The sequence below is a fragment of the Apteryx rowi genome, unplaced genomic scaffold (genome assembly GCF_003343035.1).
Source record: "Apteryx rowi isolate R43461 unplaced genomic scaffold, aptRow1 scaffold_170, whole genome shotgun sequence".
Classification (NCBI taxonomy): domain Eukaryota; kingdom Metazoa; phylum Chordata; class Aves; order Apterygiformes; family Apterygidae; genus Apteryx; species Apteryx rowi.
In genome coordinates this window covers 82,596-101,309 of record NW_020447975.1, presented here as the reverse complement: position 1 = coordinate 101,309, position 18,714 = coordinate 82,596, and the positions used below count along the sequence as shown (strand labels likewise).

The window sequence follows — 18,714 nt, the reverse complement described above, 5'->3', positions numbered from 1 at the left end:
AGACCTAGCTCAGGAGGGGGAAAGATAGTCACTGTGACTGTTAACTCTTTAAAAGCTGCTAGCACAGCAGGGTCAYCTCCCTTGGTAGCATCCATCTCCAGTTTGTGATGACGCGGTTCCACCCTGGACCTTTTTGGGTGCTTGAAGGACACCACTAATTCCCTGCTGCATCAGAGCGGAAAAGCATCAGACGCGTCCTGCGTTTGTGCGTGCCCCTCGGCTTTGCTCTGAGGCGGAATGGGCCGGAGCGCGGGTCCAGGCTGCTGGCGAGCGGCCGCTCGCCGTCTCCTTTAGCGGGAGCAGTCTGCCAGGAATTCGGAGCGCTCTCATCCTCCCTGCGTCTTGGCACGGAGTGGCGGCGATTTATCTGCTCCTCCTACGCCGCTCCCGGCCTGAGTAAACAGGCAGGGGAAGGGCTTCGCGCCGGGGAGGAGGCTGGGCACGTCTTCGCCGCAGGCTCTGCTCGCGCCGGCCGTGTCCCCCCACCGCAGGGTGCAGGGACTCGGGGCCGGGACCCACGCGGCTCCCGGCGCTGCGGCTGCCAGCGCTCGGGCTCAGCCCTCTGCTAAAGGCAGGAGCAGGAAGGGCCTGGCTGGAGATGAAGGCGGCTGCTCAGAAGGGCTCGTTCCTCCCGCCGGGGTCACCGGTCCTCCCCGTTGCCRTTCGCCCCCTTCTCCTCCTCCAGGACTGGCTCCGGCCCCCTCCGCGCGGATTCCTGCCCAGAAGCTCGGCAAAGCCCTTTTCCAGCCCTGCTCTAGTTCTCACCCACCTGCAGCTCAGACCGATTCGAGCACGAAACCGCCCCGTCCTTCAAACCCCTCCTGAAGGCAGGGGCCCCTGGAGCACGGCCCGGCTCCCGCACCCTGCCAGGACGCCGGGACACGTCGGAAGCCGTCGGCGCRAGGCAGAGCCCTGGCTTTGAGAGGGTCGGCAGCGTCAGGCGAAGCCGCGAGCGTCACCAGGGCAGCGGGGGAGCCTGCTCCCGGCCAGGTGCTCGCTGCGACCCGGCGAGTCTCTGCCGCCTGCCTTGGCGTTGGCGTTGGCGTCCTCTCGCTGTAGCTCGTTCYTTATCACAGCTCGCTGAGTCTCAAGTCCTCAGGTGATGGAGCTGAGCTCCTAAAACTCTTCAGCTAAGTCATCATAATGGTTTATGTCCATAAAATTTGTATTAGACCCCTGTGTGACAGAACCCCAGTGTTAAAAAATAATAAAAGTTATTAGCAAACCATGCAGAATAAAGATGTTTGGTAAAAGCTGTGCAACTCACGTTAGTTAATGAAGCCGTTCCCTCCCTGCGAGTCCTCGTCCCGCAGGGTTGCAGGACCCGTCCGTACCTCGGCTATGCAGCGATAACAACCGAGAGCTGCGCGGTTAGGGCTCGTGCGACGCGACAGCAGCCGTTAGAGCCTCTGAATRTTTTCTTCTCAGTCACGGTCTGGCTTCAAGTACTCGCGCGCCCGGCCTGCCTCCTTGCTGCCCAGCGCTGCCGTCGCCGGGTGTCTTCCGGCGATGCTTCCCGAGCGCCGGCGGAGCCGTGGGGGCAGAGCTCCCCCCTTCCAGCACCGTCCCGCGGCACCTCGCCCTGCCGCTACCCCAACGCTACCCCGGTTCTGCTCAACGTTCGGATTTTAGTCTATTGAAAACGGGAGAGGTTGAAACTGAAACGGTTTTCTCCCTCCTCTTTTTATTTTTGATGTGGGAGAAAAACGGGCAAGAATTGAAAAGTTTTGCACCAACGCCATTCCCTTCAAGCTGTTGGCTCCGCTTTTTGTTTTTGTTTTTAAACCGAATTGTAGATTTTTTTCTAGCATTTTCCTGTAAAAAACTTGGTTTTCAATGGCTCGAGTGCCAATTGAACGGCGGAAGTGTAACACTAGAAGGGAGCAGAAGGCAGGACCAGACGCAGCTGTTTGTCCAGGCTGTTCCACGTCGGGTGGGTGCGGTGGCCTCCCGCCACGCACCAAGATTTAGGAAATGACGAGAGCGGTGGCCAAGGGGCCTCCCGCCGCTTCCACATCGTCTTCCGGAGGCCTCCCGGGAGAGCGGGCTGGATGCGAGTCCTGCAGGGCCGCAGCAGAGGGCTGGAACGAGGGTCGGCCATCCCTGAGGATGCTCACTCCCAACAGGTTAGTTAAAAGTTAATAAAAAAAAAAAAAATGGACAACCGAGAGCATTTAAACCACCTTGAAACCCTTCTCCCAGCCCGTTTCTCGTGTCCCCAGCCCCGGGGACACGCGTTCGACCCCCTGCAGACAGCCGAGGCCGTCCCGCTCCTCGCTGCGGCTCCGTGGCCGAGCAGGACAACCGGCAACATTGCACCGAGCCCAGCCGGGACGCGCAACTCGTGATTTATCTTGTTCTCCTGCCCGACAGCAAAACCCTTTCAAGAGGATGCAAAGCAGTAAATCCCCCTGCATCCGTCCCGAACAGCCTCCTTAGGTATTTGCACCTCTGCATTTGTCCCCAAGCGGCAGTATTTAAGCTCAGCTCAGTCTGAGATTATCCAACCTTTTGTATTCGCCCAACTCATTTCATTATCCAGCCCGACCCCCAAGGGCTGAAACAACCTTAAATCCAGCCGGAGGAGCTGGATTTAAGCGCCACGGCTCGGGGTCCCTCCCTCAACGCCGCTGTTCCCAGCCCCGCTGGCGAAGCRGACACGTGGGAATCCAGCCCCCGGCGCGGCTCCGGCCGCGTAGCCATAGCAGCCGGGTATTTATTACAGTCCCGGCCGCTCCGCCCGGCGCCTGCCGCGGACTTTAGCCCTTCTTCGAGCAGGAAGCAGGTAGGAGAGCGCAGCCCATCGTGGCGGCCGGCTCGAAAGCAAGGGAAGGACCCCAAAATCATGGTGAGCAAAACGCTTCGGGCGACGCAGACCGCACGTCCCCGCGCCCCCCGCTCCAAATTTTAAAGCTGCTGTTTTCTCTCTCCCTCTCCTCTCCCCCCTCTCCCGTGCTACAGGCAAAATTTCTGTCCCAGGATCAAATTAACGGTACGTACGGTTTTGCTCTTTTTTAATTAAGACCAGTTTAACAAACTTACAGCTAACAGCGTTTCTCACAAAAGGGTCCGATTCCGGGCTCGTGCTCCGCTGCTTACTGCTGTCCTCGCTCTCGAGGGCGTCTGCTGCTGCTGCTTGTACAGCGAGACTGGAGGCAGCCGCCGCACGCACGGGGCTGCCGGGGCCGAAGCAGCTGGGGCGGGAGTCGCTCGCCCACCCTGCGCTTTCTGCACCCAGAAAGCTGCATTTCATCCAGAAAGCGCCAGGGAAAGAGGTCTCACTGCTCACTTCCTAGCCCCTTGTGAGCGGCAGCGAGAAGTTTAAGGTCTGCGTTTGCAACCCCGGAGCCCGGCAAGGTTTCCTACGCGGACCGAGCRACGGCCCGAGGGGAAGGAGGGGGGCGGGGGGCCCAGCCGCCAGCCCCGGGGGTCAGGGCACATCTCGGTCCCTCCTCGATGCAGGGTCCCCCCTCGAGCGCAGACRGGTGCAGTCCGCCGCGGCAGAGGACCAGGGAAGAGAGCCGAAACACGCGTTATGCTGGAAGAGCGGCTCCACACACGCGGCTTTTCTCTACCACGCCGTGCACCCGCAACCAGGGCCCCTCGCGCTGCCCCGTGCATCGATGCACTCGGTGGAGGAGGAGGAGGGGGGATATTTGGGGGAGGCTCCCRTCCGAGCGTGGCGGGTCCTTGCTGGCCCCGCGGGCGGCGAGCCCTTCGCCACGCCGTGCAACGCCGGAGGCGAGCAAAGGCAGTGCCCGGCACGGGCGGTTCGGCTCACGGGTCTCGCCGAGCCTCCTCTTCCTCTCCAAACATAGCTTGAGAATCTGCTCGTGGCCAAGAGAGAAGCRGAGGAGGGGGGAGGAAGGGGATCAAGCCAAGAAAGGCCGAGAGTTCCGCTCGCAGGATGCTCTGCAGGCGGGACGACCTGCCCAGCAAACCCGCGGGTTAGCGCCGAGCGCGACGGGGCGGCCGAGGAGCCCGCTGCTGCGGGAAGGGAGGGTGAGAGAGGACAGCGTTATCGAGGYCAGCCTGAGCCCTGATTTATTTGTTTAAAGCCCGCGAGGTCGGCGTTCCAGGGGGAAGAGCGGAAGGCGAGGAGCCAGGCTGGGCTCACGGGGACGAGGGAGGAGCACGGGGGGGACAGTCGAATGCCAGGAGGGCACGYGGAGGCAGCAGCGGAGGTTCATCTCACCTGCAGCCACCCACAGCCGGTGGTCAGGGCCTCCCCCAAACGCTAGATTTGCAGCTCTTTTGTCTTTGGTTAGAACCCAGCCGCGTACCCGCACGGCGGCCGGCTCCGTACGTGTGGACCCCACATTCGGGATGCCACCCGGGGCCGCAGCAGCGAGCCCCTCTCCASCACGCGGTGCTCAGCAGAGCTAGCTCCTCCCCGGCACTTCAGCCCGGTGCATCCGCACGGCTAGGTCAGGCACCGCACAGAAACCCCTAGGTCTTCCTCATTTCAACTTAAAGCCTGTTACATCATGTCCTACCCACCACAAAGGAAGAGAAAATTACTTTCAAGTCTATCACATATTTGAAGAACCTGGCTCCACYTTCAGACCTTGTTAGACTGAAAGACCCCCAACGAGCTCAGTTATTCACAGSATCAGACTTCTAACGACCCTTGGCGCTTTCCGTGTCCTCCCCCGCTGCCCATCATCTTTCCTGAAACACGACACCCCGAAGGGACACCATGTCCCAGCTGGATCCCTACCGGCGCRGCTTGGCCAGCCAATTGTAGAAGCATCACTTGTAGATCGATGYAACCTTACATGGCGTAACGCATGGTTTTGGTTTTTAATTAGAGTTCAAGGAATGTTTTTCCCTGTACGATAAGAAACAAAAAGGCAAGATAAARGCCACCGACCTGATCGTCGTGATGCGCTGCCTGGGAGCCAGCCCAACGCCAGGAGAGGTCCAGAAACACCTTCACTTGCACAAGATCGGTGAGTAAAGTGCAGCTGTAGTGCATCAGTGAAACGTATGGGGTTACGGTTGGAGCTTGGCCCCAGAAAGCAGGTCTAAATTTTTCAAAGAGGATGAGCAAACTAGAGTAGCTATCTGGCCTTGGCAGGTTTTTGTTAAAACTCGACTTTTCTGTGGTCGGGAACCTACGTGCAAAGCAAATGAGGCTGGCTAGGATCTRGATCGATTATTGGGTCTCAGGTGAAACAGCCCAGGCAATACGGCGTAACCAAGAGCAGTCACCAAAACCTGGTCCGACGTGCGAGATGGTGAACAAAGTCAGTCAAGCACACTGGTTAAAACAGTGCCATTAAAATAAAAACCCAAAAAMCAAAAAACACCCCCTCAAGAGAGGAGCGGGGGGCGGTATCCTGCAGCCGCTCGGGTGAACCGTGCTGTACTGACTATGAGTTTGAGATTGGGAAACTGCCCAGTCCAAGCAGCAGAGGTAGAAGAGATCAGAAAGATTTTAACCTGCAAATACATATGAAGGTATTCAGAGGGGAGCACAAAGATTGAAGAAGAAGCGTGAGATAAGGCGCGGGGGATTAAGGGTTATGGACACAGAGCTTGCAGAGCGCAAGCCCAGCAAAGCTCTAGACGAGAGCCCGAGGGGCGACCCCGAACGCAGCCCCGCCGCTCCACGGCCCCCTGCTCAGCCCTGCCCACGCACGTACCTGCACTGGGTCGCCCGTCTTCTCTCTTTTGATGTACACCAGCCAAGACGAGGGCTTGCTCTAAATTCCCGCTGCCCTTACCGTTTTCACGAACCCGAAGTACCTCATTTAAACCCTGCAACGCCGCAGCGGCCCCGAGGGTGCGACCCGGAGAAGCTCGCTCCGTCGCGAGCGCGGACGCCGACGCGCCRCACCGCCGGCGAGGCAGAGGCCAGGAGCGGTCTGCGAACCGCCAAGCGGGAACACGGCCGCTTTGCACGGACCGCAGGCTACCASCAACAGGCAGAGCAGTGCCACGGTCTTGAACGCAGGGCTTCGAWGAGATGCAGAAGCCGGGCAGATGCYCTCYGGTCCGAGCAGCGYGGGCAGAACAGGAGGAGGTGGCCCCGGGAGGGGAGCGGGGAACGGTGAGGCCGGGATCCAACYGCGATGCCGCCACGTCCACAGGGAACCTGCTCTTACTTTTCCAGACAGAAACGCAGAACTGGATTTTTCCACTTTCCTGAATATAATGTACAGGCAAGTGAAGCAGGAGGAACCCGAAAAGGAAATCCTCACGGCCTTGTCCATGATAGACAGGCAGAAGAAAGGCTTCATCACCGCCGCAGAACTGAGAGCCAAGCTTACGAGACTGGGAGAGAAACTCTCCGAGGCAGAAGGTACGGTTTCGCAGCGGGCATGTCAAATACTCCTCATCCTCTACTTCCTCCTTCCCCGGTTTTCCACTTCAGGTGGGTCTGGGAGCAGAAAGCTGCCCAGCGGGGAAAACGCAAATCATCCGCGCTAGCAAAATTCAGGGCTGCAGCACCTGGGTGCCGGGGGCAGGAGGCTCCGTAAGCGCGTGCTCGGCTTTTCGCTTTTCGCACCCAGGGGAGCAGGGAGCTTCGGGACCCGCGTGCAGACCCCCGAGCGCTGCCGGACCCTTGCTGCTTGCACGAGGTCACCCCGCTGCCGTCGGCCTCCGCGCGCACCGGTCCCTCGGTAGCGACTTCGTGCTTTGCCGCTCCGGGCGGGGGGGGAGAAGGCAGCTGCTGGTGAACTAAGGGAGCTTCTCCCTTTTTCAAGTTGTTTCCTGAATGACGGGGTTTTTTTTTTTTTTTTGCTCAGAGAGGACTCACTGTTTTTTCAGAGTAAGCGTCTATCCCACGAAGGGCCTTCGGAAAGCTTCCGCGTCCTCAGCTCTAGAGATGCTTTAAGAAATACACAGGGGAACTGGCAATTTCCCAGGAACGCTGCTGCGATTAGCTCTGGGGCAGAGCAGTTTCCAAGAGGCAGAGTGGGACTTYTTAATTAAGATTTAAAAAAATAAAACCACAAAAGAGCAGCAGCAAAAAAAAAAAACCCTCAAAACCCCACCACTGTCCGGTTTGTCAGAAACCTGCCCAAGGGGCACTATGGAAGGGAATTCCCAGGGAGCTGAAAACAATCAGAACCCGATTTTGGCCTAGTCATTTTATATATGTACATAAACAGRTTTTAAATGCATGCTATGCTTTTTAAGATCTCATAGGATGAGCCGGGGGGCCCAGGCCTGACAGATGCCAGCCCCACCGCTCCTCAGATCGCCCAGGTCCCTGCCTGCAAGCCCAGATGTGCTGAGGGCTCCTGTCGCTTGCTCGCTCAAAAACGCACCAGCCGCACACGGCACATCTGGCTGCCTGCMGGTTCTCGCAGAGCTCTCGCCCCTTCTGCCTCCCTGCAGAGAGGCGGCGGCTTTGGAGCTTCGAAATTACTCAGTCTCTGCCAAAGACGGAGCATTAGAGAAACTTATCAGATGTCCGATACGGTCCAGGAGCATTTTACCAGTGTTACGGAGTTTGTGCAGAGCCCGTTAGRCTCCAAAAGGGCCCAAGAACTGTCCTTGCTAACATTAAAGCAGAGTTTAGACTAAATCGGAGCAAGGTTTGACAGTCCGATCACCACCACTGGCTGTCAGCTTTATGGGTGATGTACCAGCAAGGCATGTCTTCTGAGCGCTTTCCTCAACTATTTAACTGGAATAACAGTTTATACAGCTATTTACATCTGAAAACACTTTCAGAGCTATTGTAAGAGCTGAAAAAGCAGTGAAGACATGGAGACATTAGCCCTAATTAAAGGCACCCTGGCAAGAATGTTATTATATTGGGGGGCGAGGCGACATTTCCCATCATCTTGCAAGTAGACGTGTGGCTGACACGCCAACTCGTAACCAGGCACTGCAGATCCCAGTGCAGCAAGCTGTGTTTCTTCTCAACAAGAAATTCCCCCTTTGGCTTGACAGAATGAACCCTGGCTTGCTAAGCTGCTATAAATATTTGATGCCAGAACAGACTCAATTTCATTAGCATCTGCGATTGTTCAGTAACTACTGGCACGTACCTTCATTTACAGTGGTTCCAGAAAAGCCTTCCCTTCATTTTAATTTAATGTACTTTTCCAAATGAGAAACAACACATTTCTCTTCCGAGTTATTTTTAAGTGTTCTGGGAAGAATTAATTATTTTTGAGTTTATGCCCCTGGAAGTATACAGTTACCATCAGGATATTCTCATTTGAAAAGCAGGATTAGATCTCCTGAAAACAAAGAGCTGTTACTTACCTTACAGCACCAGTGGCTCTGCAAGGCGTTCTCACCATAGCACTTCACTTACCCCACTCGGAAACCAGATCCCTCAGCAGCAGCGGCCACCGGGGCTGCGCTTCCCCCTTTTGCATACCGATACCTGTCTGCAAACACAGAGGTGCAAAGGGAAAAACAGCATCTCGGCCAACACCGTATCAAGCACAGAGGGAGAAAGCAGGTTACGCTGCTCGTAGAGACTTTCTATACAGAACTATTTACAGTAAAATAACCTTCCCCCCCCCTTCTCCCCCACCATGACCTTCCCCCAGGATTTCACAACTGACAACTGCAAAGCTATTATTTTGTGCTCAAATACAGGTACTAGGAGTCTTACTTAAAGGACCACAGCTCTTTCAGCCTGAACAGCTGTTCTGGCCACCTCAGTCAAGCAGTTGGCTAGTAAAAACACAGACCAGCCTCTGCAGAGCTGCCCCCACGTTCTTCAGGGATGGGTCACTCTCCTGGCAGGCAGGGGAGAGCAGGCAGCCTCCAGGAAGGCCAGGTGGCTCCAGCCCGGACAGGAGCAATATGCAGAAGACTCAGTTAGTGCATGGAAGGTGGGAGAGAAGTCTAATCCACTCCAGCAGTTCAGGGGATCGGATGGGATTCCTCTCTAAGAATTTTTTGTGCCGTTTGCTTTGGCCTGCAAATAGGTGTGGTGTGTAGTTATTCCCACTTGTCAAGGAAGCTCCGTGGTGCTGGTCCTCATAGCCACGTGACATCCATCTGTATTGGTCTACTAACAGGCTCTGACCACCTAGAAGGCACAATGCTAAAGTACTGACCATACGATAAACCCAGGTCTGCAACCCAACAGCTTCCTCTCTCCAGGCATGATACTGTTTGCAGACAGTTGGCCCAAAGAATTGAAGACGGCACCACGCTGGTGAAACCAGACACATGGACCCCAACATTAGCAAGCATGCAAGCAAAAAACACTCTTCTGGACTGTACTAGATGCCTTATCGGAAGAATTGTTGCCCAAAACACTATCAAATAAAAGCTCCTGAAATTCTCTTAAACTTGGTTTAGCACCCACCCACTGTATGTTATGGATAAACAAGCAAGAGAATTCTCCCCCTCTCCCGTGTAGAATATGGCATCTAATTCCCAGCTGCAACATCATTCAGCAACAGTTAATATTGCTTTTCCATGTGTTACTTATGTACTTCTATTTTATTGACATTTATTATTTGAGGGGGGAAATACCAAACTATCAATTTTAATGGCTTAGTCTTTACAGAAGAGAACATTTTAGGTTAGGCGACTGATGTCACTGCCAAGGCATTCCCAAAGCTGGAACGGAAAGCATCCCTACTCGCACGTGGCAATTTGTACAGCTACCACTTCTTCAGAAATATAGTTCAGCTAGAGCTTTAAGAGCCACAACTGAGAAGGTTTTCTTTGCTTCCGAACACTTTGCTTCCGCCTACATTAAAAAGTGACACTGGCATCCTTAGGGTCACAGTGCAAACTGACTTAAACCTGGGCACAGTCTGTCAGCCAGCGTTAACTCCAGCGCCTTCACTGGCACCACACTTCACCGGACGTCAAAGACGACCATCCCTGCTCCAAATTGTATTATTAGAGTTTAAAGTTGAAATCAAAATTAGAGTGCTAATTGATGCTAGTTTAAAAATGCAATCTGGGTGGTACATCCAACTGATCCTGGAACTTATCACTTCTAATAAAAATTTGAAAACCCAAATCCCACAGTACTGTTACTTAGAAGATCACAACACTCCTACTACGTGTCAAATTAAAATTATCTTTATATTTTCTTTTACTCTTACTTTCAGTGGATGACCTGCTAAAAGAAGCCAAAGTTGGACCAAATGGAACAATAAAATACGAAGAATTTGTCCGCACCATTAGTCTTCCTGCAGCCGACTACTGAAATTCAAAGCAAGAGATTGGTAACAGCAGGACCTGAAACTTTGATTTCAATTTTTCCTAGTCACTGTTTAGACTCAGGAATCATTATTTGCCATTAAGAATCCATATTCTGCCTTGAGTTTAGCTTACACAAACAGGTTCCCACCTCATTTCCAGAAAAACATTGTCACTTAGATGTGAGCTCTCAGAGTCATTTAAATAAACTGAATGTAACATTCCCTTGTGTAAAACGTGTCACGCTTACAAAACAACTGTTATTTTAAAAGTGCATTTAAGTCTACAGATCACAGCATAAATTATGATTTATAGCTGATGTCACGCAGTTTTTGCATTCCAAAAAGTCAGCAAAAATCATAACCATTTGCTATTTCCACACACCCGAGCCTGGGCACAGTTCTCTGTGTGTAAAGGAATTTCTCGGCAGGCTCGGTTACGTCCTGACAGTGGCAAGTTCAGTGTAACCGCGTAGCTCTCCAGTATTGCCGGCATCCCCAACACGGCTCCCATAACGTAACTCCCCGTCGGATGTGGCTCTGTCACAAAGTTGTCGAGACACCAGCACCGCGTGAAGGGCGGCCGCATCCTTTTCACTACTCAGAGGGGCCGGAGACGAGCAGCCTGGATTTTTCTCACTGCACCAAGACAGAGTTTAGAGGAAACTGGAAGGGCAACTCCTACTCTCAAAGCACAGGAACTAGGATCACCGATTCATATGTCGGAGGAGTCAAAGAGGATGATGAATAAGATTTCTCTATGTTTCTACTTATGTCACATTATTTACTTTGCAAGATGCACGATGCTGCAGCGTCCAGTCTCCGTGCAGTTAAGCTGCCGCTGAATTCTGAGGCAAGACTGAAAAACGCAGCGCTTGGCAAAGGCGTCTGTCACCAGGTACTGGGCTAGCTGCCCAGAACACGCTCCCAAAGACAGCCAGGCAGGGAAAAACAGCGGCTGTGAAAATTCAGCTTCTCTATAACAGAAATAAAGCTGTTTCTCTTGACTTTAAACTGATTTAAACCAACATGCCCCAAAACAGTGGGTTTTAATCTTATTTTTACTATAGCATGTCAGTCTTAGATAAGGTCCACAGACTGGCATGTGACAACATACCACAGATCTCCTCTACTGTCACCTGGAAGTTTTCAGAGACCATCTTTGCACAATAACAGAACTAACAGCAACTTCTTAAGGACGTTAGTAGACCACAAATTCCTGCCATTTCTACCCAGGGGAGCCCCCTTTCCTCCATCCTTCTCCCCATCCATCCAGACCTCTCCCTCCTTCTATTAATTCTGAATCTTTACCCCCGAAGCAACTAATTCACCCCTCTGCTCTATTTGTGAAATAACCTGGCAGATAAAGTGCCTTTTCCCCCACTGAGGTATGCAGTGACAGCATGAACACTGCAGACTCGGCTTACCACTAACACCATCATACATGGCCGCAACACTTGTAATCAACCATGACTAACTAGCACAGAAAATTGGTTAGAAACTGAAAAATGAAGTGCAGGAAATCTTTTTAACCCTTCCAAATTGGTAACAATATCTCTGTGAAGTTGAGATGGGTATTATTCTCGTGGAAAATTATCACATGAGGAGAAAAGCAGCACAGGAGATTACACGACTTGCTGAATGCTATGCAAGAACGGAAGGGGAGCCACAACGTACCTTTCAGTCCCGCGCTGGAGACCAGCGGCAGTTTCGTGCCCAACTTCCCTTGACGCGGAGCCAAGCCGAAGTTTCTGCAGTTTTCACAAGACATTGGTTTTCAGCTAACCCAATAAGCTCAAACTCAAATCCTCACACACCAAGTGACTAAAAAAAGGTCCTGATCAGCAAAGGACTGCAATTCAAGGCATATCTTGTCATGCCCATCTACAGAGTCCCTCAATTTCGTACATTAGCTCTTCCTACTCAGGGGGCAGAGGGGGAATCCCTCATTTCTCTGAAAGTCAGAGTTACCAGCAGTTCGACACTCAGCTAACACTCCAGGAAAAACAGAAGAAAGCGAAAGAGAGATCAGGTTCACTAGAAAACCAAGAACTGGTTCTAGCTAACAGCAAAAGACACCATTTCCCTCTGTTGCCACTATTCACAGTCAATCTCAACCTTATGGCCAAAAAAACCAAACCAAACCAAAACCAAAACCAAAACCACCACCACAAACAAAGCACCCTACCTTTACGGAGGATCTTTGTGCATTAGCACCTCGCGGAGGTATGCCCACAGCTTGAAGGTGGGAAGCTTTCTGCCTACAAGGCTGAAAGGCTCTTCCAGACCTTTGCTATACAAGTCCTGGGGAGGAAGGGGAGCAAAAACCTCTGTTGCTCTGACAGCGAGCGTAATTAGTTTATGAAACAAGGAGTTCATTTAGAAGCATTTGTTTCCAATATGCATCAATAGCCAAATTACAAATGATCCAATACACAGTTTAATTCTTCCCCATTGACCAGAACAGTTGATTAACAAATCCTTTCAGCTGTAGACAGTATAAAAGCTTGTATGTCACGGGGATTGATCGGCTCAAAATCACTTCGGATTATTCCAGAATGCATCTGTATCGTAACAGGCTGTTGCTACCCTCTCCGGGTGGATAAACATTACCCAAATAACAGCTAGCAAAAGGAACAGTACACTTCACACATCCGCACAAAACAAAGCATCATTGTTAGAGCTCAGAGAGGCAAGGGTGAAACACTCCACGCTACCAAGCTTTTAGAAGCAAAGCCTTCCTGTTCAAAAGGGTCCTTTGCAACTCTCGCAGTTCACAGAAAGCAATGCCGCCCCCCGTTTTTTTTGTTTGTTTGTTTTTAGAAAACACAACATAACTGAATGCTTTTTATTACATCTAAAGATTTCTACATAAACAGGTAACATTCAATAGGTAAACCATTTTTTCCAATGCATATAATAAATATTTTCACTTGGTACTTTTATACAAACTGACATTGGTCTACTATACATTTTTAAAAGCCATTTATGGGTTTGGCATGCCATATGGAAACTAAGAGAAAGTTTTAAGGCAATGAATGACAGATTTAAATTCATGGAATTAATGGTAATTTTAATATTCTGCTTATATACATTTTCCCTTTGTTAATTAAAACAATTAACAGCAGCACTTTCGGGGACCACCAGCAATTTTCCCTTGTTAGAAATCTAAGCTCTGTTTAAAAAAAAAAAAGAGAGAGAGAGAAAGAAACAGTTACACTGATAAAACAAAATCCTTTCTGAATATATTTAAAATGTGCTTAAAACCCTGAAATGTTAAACTGCAACGAAGACTTAATTTTCGAGATGTTCTCCTCGCAGTCTTTAGCTCTGCATTAGGAGGCAGCTCCAAGACAGTTCAACGCAAATCTATCAGTCATCCCATCCTTGACAGGCTTATTGAACCCTTGCCACGGAGAGGAATGGGCACGCCTGGAATTGCTATCGCGTCTATAATTATGGAAGTACTACAAAGTTCGTAATGCACAGTATAGGTTATAGGTTAGCACGGTTTTTCTTCTTTTAAAAGATGCACCAATAATGCCCACAAGAGTGATTCAAAGCCACTTCCACCCTGCTATTCAAACAACAGCTATTTACTCATACCTGTGTGTATATACACATACACACATACAGTACTATACGTAATACAGAGACACACGTGCACACACCCACCCACCCCTCCAGTGGAAGAAGTTGAGGACAAGAAGGGTTAACCACTAGTCTAAGGATTACATAAACTTTGTAATCTACAGAGAATTTAGCAGGACTGCAAGCCAGCCAAACACCGGATTGCTGTGCTGCACCTTGAATAATACGCAAAAGAACAGAGATTTAGTTTTGGATTTACATTTGCAGGGAACTTCCAGAGAACTCAGACCGAGACTTCTACCAAGTAATGTTAACTGTGGTCAGAGGCACAGAGAGTCATCAACTATAAAGAACATCTTAGTATGAAATACGAATACTCACAAAGCATATGGAATTAACACCACAAAGGAGGATCTAAGAGCATTTCTGTCCCTTCTTTGTAGGGCAACGAGCTTAAAAAATGACAAAGGTGAACTGAAAAGCCTTCCTTCCCTCCAGGGTCACTTGTGAGGAAGCAGGAGACATCGTCAGTTGACCTCACTTTCCAAAAGCTAGAGACATGCGTAAAGGATGCCAGATTTTCTGTTACCATTCACTTGCCACATTTAATTTCATATGGGAATTAACGAGATTTTAATACCGCTGTCAAAACTGACATAAGCAGCTTTTCAGCTCATCTTTAACAACAGGGTCAATGGAAAGGTTGCCACAACGGTCAGTAAAATAGCCACAAGCTCTCCAGAATTCCTCTCCGAAGTGTTTTAGAAGCGGGGGACACGCACGCTCCCAGGTGCACTGGCGGCAGTCTGGGAGAATCAAAGTTACTCCAGATTTACAAACAGTGTTGTAGCAAAGCATATGCTCTGAAGTCACCCAGTTAATGACTAAAATGTATGAGATATATTCCTAATGTAGGTTTAATCACTTCAAAATCAGACTGAGTTTAAAAAATAAGTATTTCCCATTTTCTAGCCTTTTATTTATTTTTTTAACTGACATTTAATAAATTATAAAATTGGTGTATGGTGAAATATATATATCAGCCAGATATGTATGAAATACACATGCATGGGAAAAACTATTTAACTCACTTTTAACTCACACACACAGATCTATAAATACATATATACACACACATATACATATAAACACAAACATTTGTTTTCAAAATTCAAGTCAACTATTTAGTGGCAGAGTGATGCTGTAAAAACACTAAAAACAATTTTGATGCCACATATTCATGTGAACCTTTCAAATAACCATACAACTGATCATACAGCAATACCTAATGCTACTTGGATAAAGTTTTTTTTTCTTTTTCTTTTTTTTTTTTTTTAATCAATGCAAGATTTTGAGACAACTTCATAGGCAAAAGGTGGCCCTTGTCAATGCTCAAAGCAACTAGCTGCAATCAATAGTTTGGACATTAAAAATTCAGATGAGAATCTGTTAATTTCTTGTATTCCTTACTATCTTTCCTGATAAACTTGTTACCTGCACTTTCAACCAGTTAAAAAAATATTTTTCACACCAGAGGAAATATTTACTCTCTGACATGGACTTTGGGACACAAGAGAATCACCTCCTTCCCTCCCCCTACTCTTACTTTAAAGAATCTCCTGAAAAAATGCATTCCAGCTATTTACACATTTCACTCTTTAACAAGAATGGATCAGTCCAAATGACCCACCAGTTCTAAAAAAAAGATTTTCCTATGTCATGCACAACTTCAAAAAAAATGAGAAAAGAAACCAGGAAGCAAGTATGGCTCCAAGTTCAACATAAGCATACTGAACAACAGGGAAATCAATCAAAATATTTTGAAGGCCAAAAAGAGGAAACTGAATTTGAAACCCATTACCCTAAGAAACTTCAATAGGTAGAGAGTCATCTCAGTGCATGGGCTCTGGCTAGGGCTTTTTTATTGGGTTGGTTTTTGGTTGAAGAGACTCACATTGAACACTCAATAGTAACTTAGCTTTGATGAATGTGAAGTGAGAAGACTGTACCAAGACCAGTATCAGCTGCACAAACCATGCAATAGTGCGTTGGTATTCATATTTTCTTCCTTTTGTTGACAAGTTCATTTTTAAGCAGAAATTTGATCTACTGCAACTAAAAGTAGRTTTCCCCAGACAGAATAAGGTAGGCCTCAATTCAATAGGCCACTTATACACGCATGGCTAACTTTAAAGCACAAGCAGTTCCACAAATTTAAAATTGACACATGCTTAATATTTTGCTGATTAGGATCTTAAGTTACTTTAATAGGATTTCATAGTAAGTTATTAGAAACAAAAACCTACAGTCAAACGTGTCAATGCTTTTATCCGGGGCTAGAGTCTATAAAAATTCTCTGTCTTGTCCCACACAAGTGCAGCCAAACAATTGCTCAGCCTGAGATTTTATTGAGTCTGGCCCACAAGAATAATTGGTGCACTAATGAGCTTACAACATGCTTGATTAAAGCATGGAATTAAAAAAAAAAAAAAAAAGTCACTCCTGAAAGGCTATATGTTCTGCAAACAGAGGGAATGCTGTGGAACAGTGGATAGGGTTTATTCCACTTTAAGCGTAATAAAATCTGCACTAAAAATGGGATGGGGGAATTAGATTCCACCACCAAAGGTAAATGTCTCCAAGAGGAGAAAAAAAAAAAACTCCTACAAGTTAGAACTTTAAAAGTTCAGTTCCTTTCCCATTTATGTTACACTGTGAAGAAAATAATGCCATTTGTGTCCACACTAAGGAAGGAGAAAAAAAAAAAAAAAAAAGTTCAGTTCCTTTCCCATTTATGTTACACTGTGAAGAAAATAATGCCATTTGTGTCCACACTAAGGAAGGAGAAAAAAAAAAAAAANAAAAAAAAAAAAAAAAAAAAAAAAAAAAAAAGAAGTAACTCACATGACAAATGCACAGGTGTAAAGTCTTCAGTGTCCATAAAAATGAACTGAAGTTTCTTTTTTGTTTTTGTCATTTTTTGTTTTGTGATTTTTTTTTTATTATTTTTACCAGTGAGGCCATCTTAGGTTTATATACAAAAGTAAAACTGAAAATATAGTTTTGTTCTCTGTACATGTAAATTTTTTTCCCTAAAAAAGGAAAAAAACTTGTCTATGTTTCTAAACATAATAAGGTAAAACCAAGCACAAAGATCTCCTCTGACAAGTTCATTTACTCCAAAACTCAGTCCAATGAAATAATGTCTGGTATGATACCAAAGATAGACGCCGTGTCCGTGCTGCTTCTACTTGCAACTGGATGACCATGATTCTCTCGCAGGCTGTTGGAGGAAACAAGACTGCTGTTACTGCCACTATTGCTACCATTTGTGGCCGGCAGAGTACTGCTTCCTCCTGCATTTAGCTGATCGAGAAACATCTGAGATGAAGTGTATGGGAAAAAACGAGAGTGTAAGAGTTCTTGATCATCTGATGCAGAAACTGCCGCAGCTGCAGCAGCAAGAAGGGAGGTGTTGTAATGCTGGGGGGGAAAAACAACATTTTCAAGTTACATTTCAGACACCATAGTTTTTCTTCAGACCAGCACAAAAATATATTTGTAAGCTAAAGCTCTGTCAGCTTCTGGAGTTCCCACCAGCTTGCCTACTCAACCTTTCTGTAAGGTAAGCAGACCGATGTAGTGAACTTTTACCTCTGCAGCCCCTGATTTCTGAAGCCAAAAGAAACTGAAAATATTGGTATTAGTAAAAGCAAGCACTAGAAAAGCAACAATATTGCAAGACACCCAAATGGCAAGAAACAGTAAGAAGCAGCACTCTTTTACCTCTTCAAAAAATTCCTTCGTGGAAAAATTCCCCAAAATTCAAAGAAACTTTTTGCCATCCCTCTCCTCCGCTCAAAAGTCACAGACCAACCACAGCTGGTGAAACTATGTGCTAATCACTGCTGGTGAAGGAAAGCATACTTCTGTGAAAAATGCATTTAGAAATAGCATGCTTAGTCCCATCAGGGGGAAGCAAGGACTGTTCCAAGTTATACTTTTTGAAGGGCAGCCCCAAAAGGCAAGAACTTTAGCTGCCAAGAACCAGATTTACCTCCATAATTTTGCTTTGATATCATTTCTGTCCGCTGTCATGAAACATCCATGCAGGCTACTCAGCCTGGTTCTCTGACATATATGCACTGGCATAATTATGCCATATCAATGCAGCACCAGACTTTCACAATACTTGTTTCAGAATAGTTTTCATACTTACATTTTACTGAATATCAAGATAGCTTTTCTGAACCCGAATTCTACAACACAGACTCTGGTCTTAATTGTCACCTGAGAGCATCCCTCTGCATTCAGTGCAATTCTGCTACTTGAGACTGAGGAACAGACATGAATGGAGAAAGGGCAGGCAAGCCACCCCAGTCCCCTTTTCTTCTTGGAGGCACAGGAGGAAAAGTGATCAAGTGGGAGTGCCTACCAACCTAGATGTCCTTTGAGAATGACCTGTTTAGTTCCCAAAACTGGAGAAGCCAGTACCAACCTGGCCTACTTCAGTAATTACTTACAAAAAGGTGGGAAGCATGGTATGAACAGGCACTTACTGATGCCAAGAAATTTTGCTAGGAAACCAGGTTGGCCAGGACCAAATTTTCCTCTTCTTTGCAGCCTCAGAAAAAAGAGAGTTGCCCCTGACTCTCAGAATTGTCAAGAGGACTAGCAAGAGTCCCAGTGGTAGGGCCCAGCATTGTCAGATGACCAAAGGTCAGAGCTCAGGTCTGAAAAACTAAGGAGCTGGCTGGTGGACCTTCTGCCGTGGCGAAGGGTTGTTCCACAAGACAACAGCTGACTGAGGATAACCTTGGCAAATAAAGTGTTTATCTTCTGTTACACCCTTATCCTACACCCAAATTTAGATGATGCTCATTTTGAGTTACAGTTTCTGTGTGTATGAAATAAAGCTGCAGCCTGCATTACACCTACATCATATGTCCATTCCTTCCTCGCCTATATATCCAAGCCATGA

At 48.1% G+C, this 18,714-nt stretch overlaps 2 protein-coding genes across 7 annotated transcripts in view; one reads left to right on the top strand and one right to left on the bottom strand.

Moving 5' to 3' along the window:
* The first annotated feature begins 2,403 nt into the window (after window positions 1-2,403).
* CALML4 (calmodulin like 4) lies at window positions 2,404-16,507 on the top strand. Its single transcript, XM_026060756.1, has 2 exons — window positions 2,404-6,307; window positions 10,053-16,507. The coding sequence occupies exons 1-2, from the start codon at window positions 5,989-5,991 to the stop codon at window positions 10,148-10,150; spliced, it is 417 nt and encodes a 138-aa protein (XP_025916541.1). The 5' UTR covers window positions 2,404-5,988; the 3' UTR covers window positions 10,151-16,507.
* Window positions 16,508-16,585: 78 nt separating this feature from the next.
* PIAS1 (protein inhibitor of activated STAT 1) overlaps window positions 16,586-18,714 on the bottom strand; it is a 60,356-nt gene continuing 58,227 nt past the window's right edge. For 2 of the 6 annotated variants that reach the window (XM_026060749.1, XM_026060750.1), the window contains one exon: window positions 16,746-17,216. In XM_026060749.1, the coding sequence (XP_025916534.1) occupies window positions 16,920-17,216 (297 nt within the window). In that variant the 3' untranslated portion in view covers window positions 16,746-16,919. Of the gene's footprint in view, window positions 17,663-18,714 lie in introns of all 6 variants that reach the window. The other 4 variants (XR_003252632.1, XM_026060752.1, XM_026060753.1 and 1 more) reach the window with 4 other exon arrangements.